Source organism: Liolophura sinensis, chromosome 6, assembly GCF_032854445.1.
Source record: "Liolophura sinensis isolate JHLJ2023 chromosome 6, CUHK_Ljap_v2, whole genome shotgun sequence".
Taxonomy (NCBI): Eukaryota; Metazoa; Mollusca; class Polyplacophora; order Chitonida; family Chitonidae; genus Liolophura; species Liolophura sinensis.
Genome location: NC_088300.1, coordinates 4029922 through 4043978, shown reverse-complemented (window position 1 = coordinate 4043978; position 14057 = coordinate 4029922). Strand labels below are relative to the sequence as shown.

General features: G+C 36.9%; 1 protein-coding gene across 1 annotated transcript in view; it reads right to left on the bottom strand.

The window, feature by feature from the left end:
• LOC135466253 (cilia- and flagella-associated protein 61-like) overlaps positions 1-14057 on the bottom strand; it is a 60616-nt gene that overhangs the window by 30057 nt on the left and 16502 nt on the right. Inside the window, exons 17-24 of the mRNA XM_064743663.1 lie at positions 13097-13173; positions 7854-7952; positions 7495-7581; positions 6848-7104; positions 3212-3327; positions 2456-2632; positions 1417-1465; positions 657-826 (exon numbers count right to left, since the gene is read on the bottom strand). Of these exons, the coding sequence (XP_064599733.1) occupies positions 657-826; positions 1417-1465; positions 2456-2632; positions 3212-3327; positions 6848-7104; positions 7495-7581; positions 7854-7952; positions 13097-13173 (1032 nt within the window). The remainder of the gene's footprint in view (positions 1-656; positions 827-1416; positions 1466-2455; positions 2633-3211; positions 3328-6847; positions 7105-7494; positions 7582-7853; positions 7953-13096; positions 13174-14057) is intronic.

Genomic DNA, 14057 nt, shown 5'->3' with positions numbered 1-14057 from the left:
TGTTATTAAGGTGTCTAGTTTTTCACAATATGCTGTATAGGTAACTTCTTTGAGACCCCACCTGTAGCATAATCCCACCCACTGATCCATATCTAAAGCCTCAATGGTCGAATTCATGGGTTGATTCATGTGCATATCATATCATCAACTCTCCTTTATCCGTTAATGGCAGTTATATGTATGTCCTGAAATGTATGGTCCAGTTTGTGATAAGTGTAAGAGAAAAACAAATCTTGGTCACATTAGTCACAAACTGATAAGTTGCTGAAGTGTAAAATGTTACCGTAAACCAGAGGCAAGGCCTTGTTCTCTGATGGAACAAGGTGCCAGTGTTCTACATCAAGAGCTGGATATGTATATCAGAAACACTGAATCTCACACATACATCTATCTTATCAAAGCACTGTTCAATCTATTACTTTTCACAAAGGAATGATAATTGAAAAAGGTGTAATTGAAAAGGTCCAGGTGTTCCACTTGCATGAATGCACTAACCTTTTAAATAGTACTAGATTTTATGTTAGTCTCCTTGATTTCCTCTTTTTTTTGTTTTTGCCATAAACTTCACATTTGTAATATTACAAAGGGATAACTATGGGTTATGTTCATATAACTCATATGGTAATAGAAAGCAAACAATTCAAACAGCTACTTACAGCAATACCAACTTCCTTGGAATTGAAATTAGCATGTGTCCATTGATCGGCATGATAACGGCGCTGGAATTTAGTCAGAGGGCCTGCTCCACGAATTGAAAGGTCATTGGTATGGAAACCAGTGTCAATGACAAGCTTCCCATCAAATACCAAACAGGCATCATTGATTGCTGTTGCAAAGGAAAACAAAACCTGAATCAACACATGTGACCAGAAAACACATACATACATATGAAATGTATTACGACATATCACGCACTCCACACATGACACATGCTTATTTTTACATAGACAAATGCAATTATATATGTTTATAATTGATGCATTACATGTAGTCCTGCTACACCCTCCCCATGAGCACTAGGTAACACCACTGCTATGGTTACTTCCATGTTCAGGTTGTGGGTCAGGCATATCAACGTAGGGTGTTTTTGTGACTGACAAGTTATCCTTATCAACATTTGATCAGTACATGTACTTATTACATATCAGTATTTACTTGGGTTGCTTGGATGTGAGTAAGCACTGTCTCAAAATATTCTGTTTGTACACGGTTTTCAGGCTGGGACAATGAAAAATCTCAAAAATACAAACTACATGGTAAATGATGAATAAACTTTCATGAACACAGTGTCACAGTGTTTTGTAAGTCCTTTAATTTCACAGAAATATTAAGTAGCATGTGAGTGTTATCTTTGTGCTCACTGGTTGCATCCTCCGTGGCATATACTAACCAGTGTTGCTATTTTTACATATTTACCTCTGAAAGCTTCAACATCCACTCCCTTCTTGTAATATGCAAAGAAAGCCTGAAAAAGTCAAATTAATCATTTGGAAGGAGCTTGACAACAGCTAGTCGGTAAATGCCCTAACATTTCACCTATGACTAAGTTGCAGATCTTGGCTGATTCTAACTAAGAGTTCATCTCAAAAAGGTGGTCTGAGGTTTACTTCGAAGGCAGTACGACACACTACCTGGAAAAAGTTTCACCACAAAAAATAATACTGTATGACTAGTTTGCCTCAAAAACATTTCTGGGCAAACTTTTAGGTCATTTATTGGCCCAATTGAACCTCTGGCACAATCTGCCTGAGTACAATTATTGTACTTCACTTTAGGTTCGGTGTGTCAAAATTTACTTTCCAAAACACATAAAAACTTTAAAATAATATTTTTGATGACAACACTTAAGTTTTTTCTGATAAGAACTTGATCAAATTTGACAAAAAAAAACAAACTCTGAAGTGGTCTATAAAATGGAAGAGTACGCGTAAATGAGAATGAGGCAAAATGTGTCATTCAGTAATAATGAGTAGAGCTTGGCGTTAAAAATCTAAAAATCTAAAAACAGAATATTCTGTTCACAAAAAAAGAAAGTAATTGTTTATGAGAGTTCCACAAAACTTAGCAGAGCCCTGGTGAACTCACCAAACCTTGTCACATACATGTACCTCAAAATTAAACTTTCTGATATAAAAGCCACAAGTTAGTCAGCTTTAGCTCCATGCATGCAAATTCCAACAATCAAGCTCTTTAGTCAAGGATTTAATAATACATGTTCAGTGATAGACACCTCCTACCTCTTAGCGACATATATCCTCTATAAACAATCTGATGTTTTTTTTTGTTTTTTTTTCTCAGCACAGTACATTTGCTTTGCATTTTTATTACTCCCTGCAGGTAACAGAAAATATTTAGGAAAACAGTATCCTGTCAAGGCAAACACTTGAGACACAGGCTCAAATTGAAAAGTCAATTTATTCACTTGACATCATTCGAATAAAGTCCAGTGACTCACCCCACAATCAAGGCGCAGAGGCTCATCGGCTGAGGTGAAGGAAGCAGAAGTGAGCTCCTCTCCACCCTGCCCATCGTTCCACTGGGAAAGGTAATACCCAGAGTGGATCTCTACACCCAGGGACTTCAGGCTCTCAAACACTGCCTCATCTATTTCTGGGTTGTTGAAACAGGTTACCTTAACACAAGGATCACATAAGTGCCAATTAAGAATTGTCTGTATTTTTTGTTCAATCATTAATCATAGTTTCTCAAGTTAACAAGTGTTTTTATCTTAAGTTGTATTGTAACATTGTATTAATGGAGACAAGGGAACAGACAGTCCATCAAAGATTAACTATTTCAACATAAATTCTAATTGCACTTTAATTCAAAATGAGAACTGATTTCACTCTAGTTCTTTTACCGTGGGAGACAGATTCATTCTATGAAAGGACATATTTGATTGTTCTTTAAAGACACTTGTGGTCAGTATTGTGACTCCCCTAGGTAACCCACCAATGTTTAGTAAGTTAATGATGATTTAGTAATGTATGTAACCAATGTGTGACAGGCTTCCAGATATGCACATCACATTGGTGGAGGATAATTAAATGTAAGTGACTGTCAGGAAATGCCAGTCTGTGCAAGCAATCACACCAGTGTCACACAAATTCCCTGTTCAAGGCCAAGCTGAAAGGCAAGATTTTATATCACACCGCTATGACCCCACCCACTACCTCCACCACCACCCCCTGAAAGTATTAAAGCAACATACCTCGTACACTAGCGGGGGTTTTACCAGCGTAATTTTGTTCCCAGGTAGCCCTAGATTGATTAAGGCTTGAACGCAGCAGTATGCATCTAGAGTATGGCCATACACCACTGCTTTACCTACATAAACACAACAATGTAATCTAAATAAAACTGAAAAAAATTAGCAACCATGCAAATATCATATAGAGTCCTGTACTCCTAGTATGCATAAAATACAGTCAGACAACAGAAAAAGCTGTTTGTTGATCTTTAAAATGAAAACAATGGGCACAGTGCTTTTTCAGATGGTCACTCGACTTAAACATCTGACAACTGAGTATTCTGTACATATAGCAGCTGGGAGAGCAGGAGTAGTTTGAGATATAGGCTTGTGTTGTGTCTTGTGATTAAGAAATAAATTACTTCTAGTCATTAATGTACATTAATATGATGTTGTTAGTGTAATGTAATATACTGTACTGCTGACTGAAGGTATCTAATATTTATTGTGCCTGCAGGCTAAGACCTCAGCTAGTGGACACCTTGTGTTAACAGCACAATCTGTACTACAAAATGTCAGGAAAGGAAAGTGTAACATTTCCTTTATAACAGATCATAAATTAACCATATTTTAAGGACCTTTCTTCTTGGGAAATATAATATAAAGTACACCTCAAAAATGTAAAAACAAAATTCTCATTTTCTTCACATATCTTTCTCCATGTTCTTTAAAACCATAATCTATGCTGAACAGTAGTTTAGTGTATCACACATTTGTGCGGAAACAAAAATTATTGCATCTTTTTGCTAGTCCACGTGGGGTGAAACACGAGTTTGCGCCACCAGGTCACTTGATCAGAACCAATCAAAACAGACACTGGCTGGATGCGCACACTTGTTTTTTTTGTATGGCAAAGGCAAAGTCGGACGAATCGCTACATGTATCATATTTAACTATTCAGTTAAGGCTGCTTTAGTTCATGAATGATTAATGTTGAAATTCTAATGTGATAAAAAATGAAGATGATTTTAAATTCCAAAAAGTATTAATTCTGGGGGTTTGTGCTTCGAGACATACAGTACGTATACCCCTATATCGGGACACCAGCCTAAATCAGGACTTTCATATCGGATTTAGTTTTCCGCATGTTTTATACCAAGATTTGATAAAAGGGTGCTTGCTCTTATATATTTCAACATGAAACTCATTTGCCCGGTGATGATGGTCTTGTGACATTTCGGCAGCTTATTGACGCGACATTCAAATGTTTTCAAATGTCAACCCGATAATTTTACCACTGTTTTTAGTGTACCGGTGAACAAAAATTACGCAATATTGATCTCACTTCAATTGTATTCTTATCACAGATAATTTTGTGATTTAAATTATAGCAACAGAATTTTCTTGAAGATGACCATATATCAATTTCCATTGACAGCAGACAATACACACGAATGTGAAATTCCGCTAAATGGGGACATGGCGTGACATCCGTTGTTGATGCTGATATACTGTCTTGGTAAATTACCCCACTAAACCATAACTTGAATTTGCTTGTAAAAACATGTCACAAACATCCTCTGATTTATTTCTTATGCTTTTATTCTTGTAAAATTGTTTTAAAGACAGTATTGTAAACAAAAATACAACAATTTCTCATAAAGTTGGTGAACTGCAACACGCGCTTCAAGCTTCGAATAACTGTCAGATCGGGTAACTGTTCCTATTTAGGGGATTTAGCTCCTTTGACTAAAGTAGTTCAGGACTTGATATAAATGAATCCACGGATATAATACAGGCATCATGAATTGGAGGAAGAAGTCGACTAGTTTATTCACAAAACACTGACATGCAAGGATCAATGAAAATTTAATTTTAATAGAAAAACGAAAACTGTGCCGATGTAGGGGTAATGATATAGTTACAGTATGTATCTCTTCTACTGATATGCTCAAAGAGGGAGAGTTACAAAGCCACATCAGAACAAATGGAGGGGGGGGGGGGGGGGGGGGGAGGGCATGTCTCATTACCATCATTTTTACTGTCATTTTTGGCACTTGATACCTATAGCAGCATCTGTGCAGGCCGGCCGTTCATGACTGAAGTGACACTGTAACTCTCCATCAATCAGCATGTTAGTAGGAGAGATACATATGGCTATTGTAACTAGGGTAACGCGTGCAAATATAGTGATCTAGATTCAATTAAGTGTTTTTTTGCTTTTAAATATTTGTGATCTGAAATGAACTTGTTCCTTTTTGTTGTACTGGTGGTGGCAGTTGCTGGTGCCCGTGTGTTCACTGTCAATAATCCAGTTATGGGCGTATTTGTAACACAAATCCAATTTTCCATATTTGACAAGTGTTTTTTACCCTGAAGGTGAGATCGCAAGGCAGCCTCGCCCATCTTTGCGATATCAATGTCTTTCTTACACACTCCGCATCTTGCCTTACTTTGTTATACATATACTTATAATTTGTGAGCCAGTCGTAATTGAAGACACATTCCACTGTCACTACACAGTAAGCCATGTTGGCCAGACATGTATTTCATTGCAAACGACACAACTGAACAACCGCCAAAAAGCATTTCCATAGACATGCGCGCATGTGCTCTCAAAAGTTTGTACCCATGATCAAAGATCTTTGTAATTCACTGCTCGGTTAAGATGGATGGCTGAGCCAAATAAGCAACGGATGGTTTGACTGGTACCTTGAACAAATATTCGGCAAACAACTTTTGTGCACGGTCTTATTCGTCATTGGGTAATTTTTAACCATTTTAACATTTTCGTGAAATCTGGTCTAGTACATAGTGTACAAATGTTAACTTTCAAGACCTTTTCAAGGTAGCATTCAATTTTTCAAGACAATTCAAGGCCTTGACTTTTTTTATTGCTTTTCAAAGCTTTTAAAGATTTTCAAGGTAGGGTGTGAACCCTGGTATCATTTAAGCTACAAAAGTAAGAGTTTGAAAACATTTGCTTCAAACTTGTTTTCTGTTATGTACATGTATTCCTAGGGGGCTGAAGCAAATGCCTGAGACAAAAAACTTGCTAAAAACATTGTGTGCATAAAACTGATAACCCTCATGTTCTATCGCCCCTATTTTTATTTTATCGTCCCTGAAATTTACTACTCCATTGTACTACTTCGTTTATTTCTCAAATATTTATCACATACATGTGTAAATCACTGCTGAAGTATACAGTTGTGTTTGAGTTAATAATTCAGTTCTTTTTCACTGAATGTTTTATCTTATATACCTTTTTTGTCTTGACAGTAGAACATGAACTGTATGGCAAGTACAAGTATATGTATGTATTGAATTTAAATATACATTAAAACAGGGTTTATATTTCCATTCAGACCAAGAGGCCTAGAGCACAACATCTTTATTCATCTTTTTAGCAGTTAATTATGAGAACTGAACATATGTGGTGAGATTTAATTTGTTGAATGCAAATAATCGGTGAAGTGCTAACTAATGATTCCAAATGATCGCAGCAAATCCTTCCTGAAGAATTAAACAAAGCAATCTGATGTAAATTTACATCCAGACAGGAGTAATACATATCAGATAGGTTATGCAGCTAGGTAAACACACTGCCGATGACATCACTTCCATTATTTCAGGTTGAAAATTCTTAAGACCTACCTTCTGTTTTCATGAGGTTGTTTTCCACCCAGTGTAGTACAACTGCTGCATCATATGCATCGTTGACAAGGAAAACATTGTTAGGGACAGGTCCAGTGTAGAGCCTGTCTGGGGGGTGGGGCAGGTGACTGTTGGTCACCTTAACAGAGAAGTCAGCCTGGGTGGGGGCAGGTACCTGATACTGCTGCCCCAGACAGAGGACCAGGTGATCGTAGGGGACGACAGCATTACCGCTCACTATTACATGCTTCTTCTTCCTACAAACATACAGATAAAACCTTCTGATAAAATCCCTTTCAGAGAGTCAAATGTGGCAAGGACCCAACTCCACAAACATATTATAAGGGTGATCTTAGTACCAAACTTGATTTGTTGAAAACGGCCCTGACCAGGATCTGTATATACGTGTACTGTGTGCTATTTAATAATGCTTACGTATGTTTAGTTTCCTGAGAATTTAAAAAACTGCAGGTGATGATGGGACTTTAAATCAGGAGGTGTGTTTAGTACCAGATGAGGTGTGTTCCCTTCCTGGTTCTACACAGGTTCCGTCAACCATAAACCAGACAACCACCTCATAGGGATACTGTATGAAGTACCTGTATATATGTGTACCTTATGACTAACAGAAGGAGAAGAAAGCTGACCTGTCAATAGCTGTCATCTTCCCATACACCACATTTACCCAGGTTCTCAGGCTGATCTTGGCATATTCATCATGACTGTAACAGTGGCTACAACAGCAAACACAATCCATACAACAGATTTCCAAGAAATAATTTCAACTCTGAAAGGAATTTAAGACCTCATGATAAACTAAAGCTCTTAGCCACACAAAGTACATGTAGTTTACTACATGTAGCTCTCCTATCACAACCAAGTCTGATTAGCTGAGCCTTAATTTTAAAAATGCACTTTTTCAGAAAATTTTTCATTTAGAGTGACTGATAAAGAAAAAGAAAAACAGCAACAGATAAGAAATACATTTTTTTTCATTTTTTTTTACCTTTGTGATAGCATGCTGTCTCTGAGCTCATCTTTAGCCATCTCCCCTGGTAGACCATGAGGTGAAATCAACACCAGGTTATTAAACTGTAGATGTGGGCTGAAACAGATTCGTAAACACAAACATTACTATACTGCTTAAGACTCATAGTTGTATGTGGGTTCAACAGTAATAATAATGAAGTTGAGACATCACCACATGATAATGATCCCAGCATGACGACTGAAAGCTTATGAAACCTTTTACATTTACGTGGTGATGGCTTCATTATTATTTCAAACATTACTGTGGTGATTTATGGTAGAAAACTTCCCCGGGCACAATTCTCAAGGAAAAAATACAGATTGATTTATTTATTGATTTGATTGGTGTTTTACGCCATACTGAAGAATATTTCACTTATACGACGGCAGCCAGCATTATGGTGGGTGGAAACCAGGCTGAGTCCGGGGGAAACCCACGACCATCCGCAGGTTGCTGACAGACCTTCCCACGTACGGCTGGAGAGGAAGCTAGCATGAGCTGGACTTGAACTCACAGCGACCGCATTGGTGAGAGACTCCTGGGTCACTGCGCTGCGCTAGCGCACTAACCAACTGAGGCCCCTTGCCAGATTGAGCAGCTGGTAAAACTGCGTAATGTTCAAGTCAGGTGAGGCATTCCAACACTGACTTATAAAATAAAATGAAGTAGAATGACATTGTCATACCCATGTCAGATATTCTCCGTGTTATTATTATCCGTGTGAAATACAGAACTGAGTACATCACAATAATGAAATGAATGGGGGTAAGTATGAAAATAAAAATAATAATCAGACTGTCATTATTTAATTAAGCATGTAGATGTTTAGTTAATATAACAGATATACACACAATTTTTAGGGAAATTGAGCAGGACTAATTAAGAAAATAATTACCAGATTGTAATTAAAACTTTAGCATGCACAAGTTTAGATGACAGGGGAGATGTGCATGTATGCTAAGTTTCATGGAAGTATGTTCAGTGCTTGAGGCAGAGTTGCTTAATGGTAAAAGCACCATTCTCATTAAGTCCTAAATAGGAGTAATAATGAAAATAATTACCATATTGCCATTAAACTTGCTGAGGTTCAGATAACAGGCAAATGGTATGGTAAGTTTGGTAAAAATGAATAAATTATCACCAAACTCAAACTTATCCTGTATCATAGTATACTATTTATTAAATACTTTTACTAAGGCAGTTAAATGTGTGAAATTTCCATAAACGCAGAAAAAGAGTAAAATCTGACAAAAGTTCAGCATTCTTCACCATTTTTAAACTTTGCAATATTATAATACAGATATTCAGCAACTTTCAATGAAATGATTTGATAGATAACAAAACGTTTGGTGAAACTGTATGTCTCATCAACTTGAAGAGTAAACTATGTCAAAATAACAAAATGCCCCTCCTCCCACCCCCCCCCCCCCACAAATATAGCCTAACTTGACAAAATATTCATAAACCATTACCAAACTTGATCTTGCTGTGTATCACAATAAATCCTACACACTTACCAGGTTTCTAATATAAAAGGATTACAAAAAGAAAGGATACAGCTCATATCATGCTAAATCCAGCTTCACAAAATCACATTAATGACATGTGAACACAGGTTTATCTGATATAACATGCAAATATCGCTCTAAAGTCTGACTTTTAGATGAACTGAAAGCTGAAAAAAGTGTCAAAACACTTAAGGTGCGACCGGACATATAGGCCGTCAGGTTTATTTATTTATTTGATTGGTGTTTTACGCCGTACTCAAGAATATTTCACTTATACCATGGCGGCCAGCATTATTGTGGGAGGAAACTGGTCAGAGCCTAGGGGAAAAGGTCTAGAAATAACCTATAGTACCAATGTTTACCAACTGCTGGGGACTAATAAACGATACCAATGTATTAAGTACAATGACAAATTATAATATCTACTTTGTCATCAGGTCAGTAATACTGTGAGCAGCACAGAAGAATATACCACAAGTTTACAAAGTAGTGCAGGCATAATCAATTCTAACAGCAGTTGCAGAGCAAAGCACTTATGTCCACTAGTGACTCAACATGTATCACCTAAGCTTTAGTGTCAAGAATAATGGAGCTGCTAAACCAAGTGTATGATCAACTGCACTTCATGTGACCATCTGTGCACCTCAGTAGTATTACTAGCTGAGTCTGCTTTCAAAGGAAACAATAGAATCTGCTTCATTCTAATAGAATTCAGCATTTAATGGTAAAAGGGTGCCAATCTCTTGGGAAGCTGTAACCAATTAAACCATTCTGTTAGTACTGATTGCCTCATACGATCAAGGAAGCTTTTCATTTCTCACCTGGACAACCAGCTCAGCAATCAAGGAAGCTTTTAATTTCTCACCTGGACAACCAGCTCAATAAAGCTATATTAATACTCGTAGGCACAAGTAGGGCCTCAACGAAACATCAAAGAAACATTTCACAACACATGAGCCCTAAGATTGAGCAATTCCCCACAAGTTGGCTGTTGTACTTCAATGATAACACTTTCAGGGCACATTTGAAATTACAAAAGGTAAAAAGTTAATGTATATCATATACTTTAATAGCTGATAAAAATACACTAAAATTTTAAGACTAGCCAGGTTTATGCTGCTGGACATATAAGATAGTGCCGGGCACAAAACAGTACAGTTTTTATGCATACATCGCGGCGCTCTGGTTCATGCATTAAGCATCAAAAGTCAGGCAAATCAATAGCATTACCATACAAAATCTGCCTTCAGACTCACATGTATCCTAATGCAAACTCCAAAAGCTGTGTCCACTTCATTATACATGTAGTTGTATCCACTCCAACATAACAACACGAATAAAAAAATTACCAGGCACTTACAGACCATATAATCAATATTTATATGAGAAATCCTTAAAAATACAGAGTATGAATCTTCTCTGTTAGAAAACGGAAAAGTCAATTATCATATATGTGGCAGACATTTCAAATGTAGGGTCAACATTTGCTGTGTTAATTATCATCTGACTGTTGTTGTTCAGTGTATTTTGAGGTGTGGGATACTGTAATCAGACCAAGCATGTATTGCAATAAGTACAACAGACAGGAAACTAACCAACAGGTCATCACTTCACATCCTTACAGTATGATTAAACATTCTCTTTACCATCAATTTGTCACACATGGGCCTAAACTGCCAGAGAAAAATAAAAAAATATAAGTTTGGTTACCCTAATTCCTCACACTTTTCAAATATGAAAAAACAACTTTCAGTGTAATTTCTGCCCCGTTTTAATCCGAGTATGAAGACAAAACTACATTGCTGTGACTGCAAATCTTGCAAACACGTGAAAAGGCTGAAGAATTACAGTATCCCACCATCACTTTGAGGGCCTCATACAGCATCATATTAACTCAGACTTCCACAAGATGAGGCAAGACAGCTTAATGACAATAATTAGAATGGACAGCCATGGGCACTAGAAAGTGTATGTGGCACAAAAAAAAACCCTACAGGATGACAGGGAAAAGTTAAATCCCAATCTTCACATAATGCTTCAGTGGCAGGAAATGGCTCAACCAAAACATTAAAGTTAACTGAAACTCTCCAAAGGATTTAGGAGTTACACATGCATAAAGTGAGTAGGTAATATGGATTATTCGCTGTACGCCTCAAGAAGCTCATGCAACATGGTTTATATGCTCCTGGCCTCAGGTAGCCCAGAAAACTGATACAAACGACTGTTTCTTACAGTAATTTCAAACTTAAGCTAAAGGCATCTCTTTGGCAGCCAGCAAAGAGGACATTATTGATTTGTAATATGATCAATAACACAATGTGAGCCATTAATATTTCTTTCATGTTTTAATCCAAGGAGTGGTTTGTCTTAGCAGTTAAAAATAGATTTGTTGCTGGAAATGTATGACAACTACAGTCATATTAACCCTTTAACTCCAGAGCCTAGCTGCTTCCAGTGCTGATTTGATCACTTCAAAAATTAAAACTTCAGGAATGGAAGCCTATAGTATACTGCATGGTGTGAAATCAATGCATTTAAAACACTCAGGTCAACGTGAATGACATTAATGTGTGCTGGTATGAAATGCTTGTCAAATGCCTGATCTGTCAGCTTAAATGAAATTTAAGCTCCAAATTTCAAAATTGTAAAGACAAGCTATCAAAAATCAGAAAGTGAAAGGGAGTAAACAGCATTTTTATATCAACTTATGCTTAATCTTCAGTCTGTTTTCAAACGTTACACGAAATTCTTTGGTTTTGTTTCTTAATGTGAAGATTATGATGTATAATAACATACAACAGTGCACGCAAATTTATCAAATTTCGCTTTGGGGGAGGGGGATAAAAATGGCCTCAAGGTACAGTTTTCTTAAGGCTCCAGTGGTCATTGCAGAAATTAAGTACCTTGCAGAGGTAACATCAATGATAAAGAAGAACTGATCTGTGGGGGACAGATTGAATGGGTCTGGCCAAATGGAAACTGGGGTGTGGGAAACAGACCGAATGGAGGAGGGTGTAGGAGTGTCAAGTAAGGGGGTGTATCCTTTAAATGTGATTTTTGTTGAACGACCACCTGTACTAGAAAATATGTGAAAGCGTCCACAGATCTTCGTATATGTATGCACGTATACTTAGGCTTTAATGTCATACTTAACAATTTTTTAAGTCATATGATAATGAAGAGTCATTACGTGTGTGTATATATACTGTGTCTTCTTGAGTCCATCCCATCCCTGAAATTGAAACTGGTGATGTTCTATCATAACTAAGCAATGTCACATGCCCAGTGAGCAAAGTGATGAGGCAAAGATTATTTGTTTTTCAAAAAAAAAAAAATATGTAAATAACTTCACATTTAGGCCAGAGGACAAAATCTGAAAAATGCAGAACGAGTTGAATTTATTTTGTGAGACAAATTTTCTTGGCGAGAAGACATTTGTGCTGTTAATAACAGTGTTTTATGTTGTACTCATTTATACAACAACGGTAGGCACTGCAAGGGTATGACACCAGGTTCTAGGGAAATCATAACCATCCACAGGTTAGTGACAGACCTTCCAACACATGACCTGGACTTGAACTCACAGTGAACTCAAGTGGTCAGTGACCACATTGGTCTGAGGCTCCTAGATCTTTGGGCTGAATTAGGTTCACAATGTATCCATCACATACTGTAAATAATGAAGCTATCTATAAAGGTAAGTCTACATACCAATACGCCAGAGTCTCCAAAAAGGCAATCCCAACATCTGAGGCTCCCACAACAACAATGCGAGCATTAATGATCACCTGTTTAACACAAAAACAAATACTTGATCACCAAGTCAACTGCTCCCTGAAGACATATAGATAGTATGATATAAAGTTACGGGTACACACTGCTTACACAAAAAAAAGAGTTTTTATCCTGTCACATCAGATCAGATTAGATTATCTTCAAGACTTTGTTACGGCCTCTTTCTTAAATATTTACATTTTAACATTTGTAATTATTAGACCCTTGGTAAAACTGGTAAAAAATGTCACAAGCTTTTATTTCTTGGAAAATTTTAAAGATTCTGTCAAATGTATTGTGATCTATGCAGTGAAACAGAAAATTTAGATCATTACACAGATGACTCTGGGATAAATTCTTCCTGAGGTCAAAGAGGCTACCAACAACATTAGCTCTTGTACACATGACAACATGTCTGTCAGCTCTAATCATGTTTAAGCAGTTGCACAAATTTTATAATATCTGTGTAAGTCCAGTTGTTAATACTGTTATAATACAAGTATGTGAAGTTTAATTAACGTGCACTTATGAACTTGATATTTGTGACATGCTCAGACAAATGACAGCTGTTTACTTCCCCATTAACTTTGTTGTCTCAGAGATTAACTGCCAACTTTATGTTGATTGTGGTTGCATGTATAACTTTCTTTCTTTTCTGACAGTTTCATCCAAACAGATATCTTGCATGCCATTCTCATCCATAAAGCTCTAGACAATTAATGCTATGTGCATCTCAATGCCCAATAAGATGAAAATACATGACGGTTACGTATTTGATCTCACAGAATATGATGTCATGCAATGCAACACTTACCCAACAAAGGACAGGAGAAAGTATCTGAGGTAGTTGTAAATCAATACAAGCTTACTCTTTGAAAAGATTAATTATTCATTAACG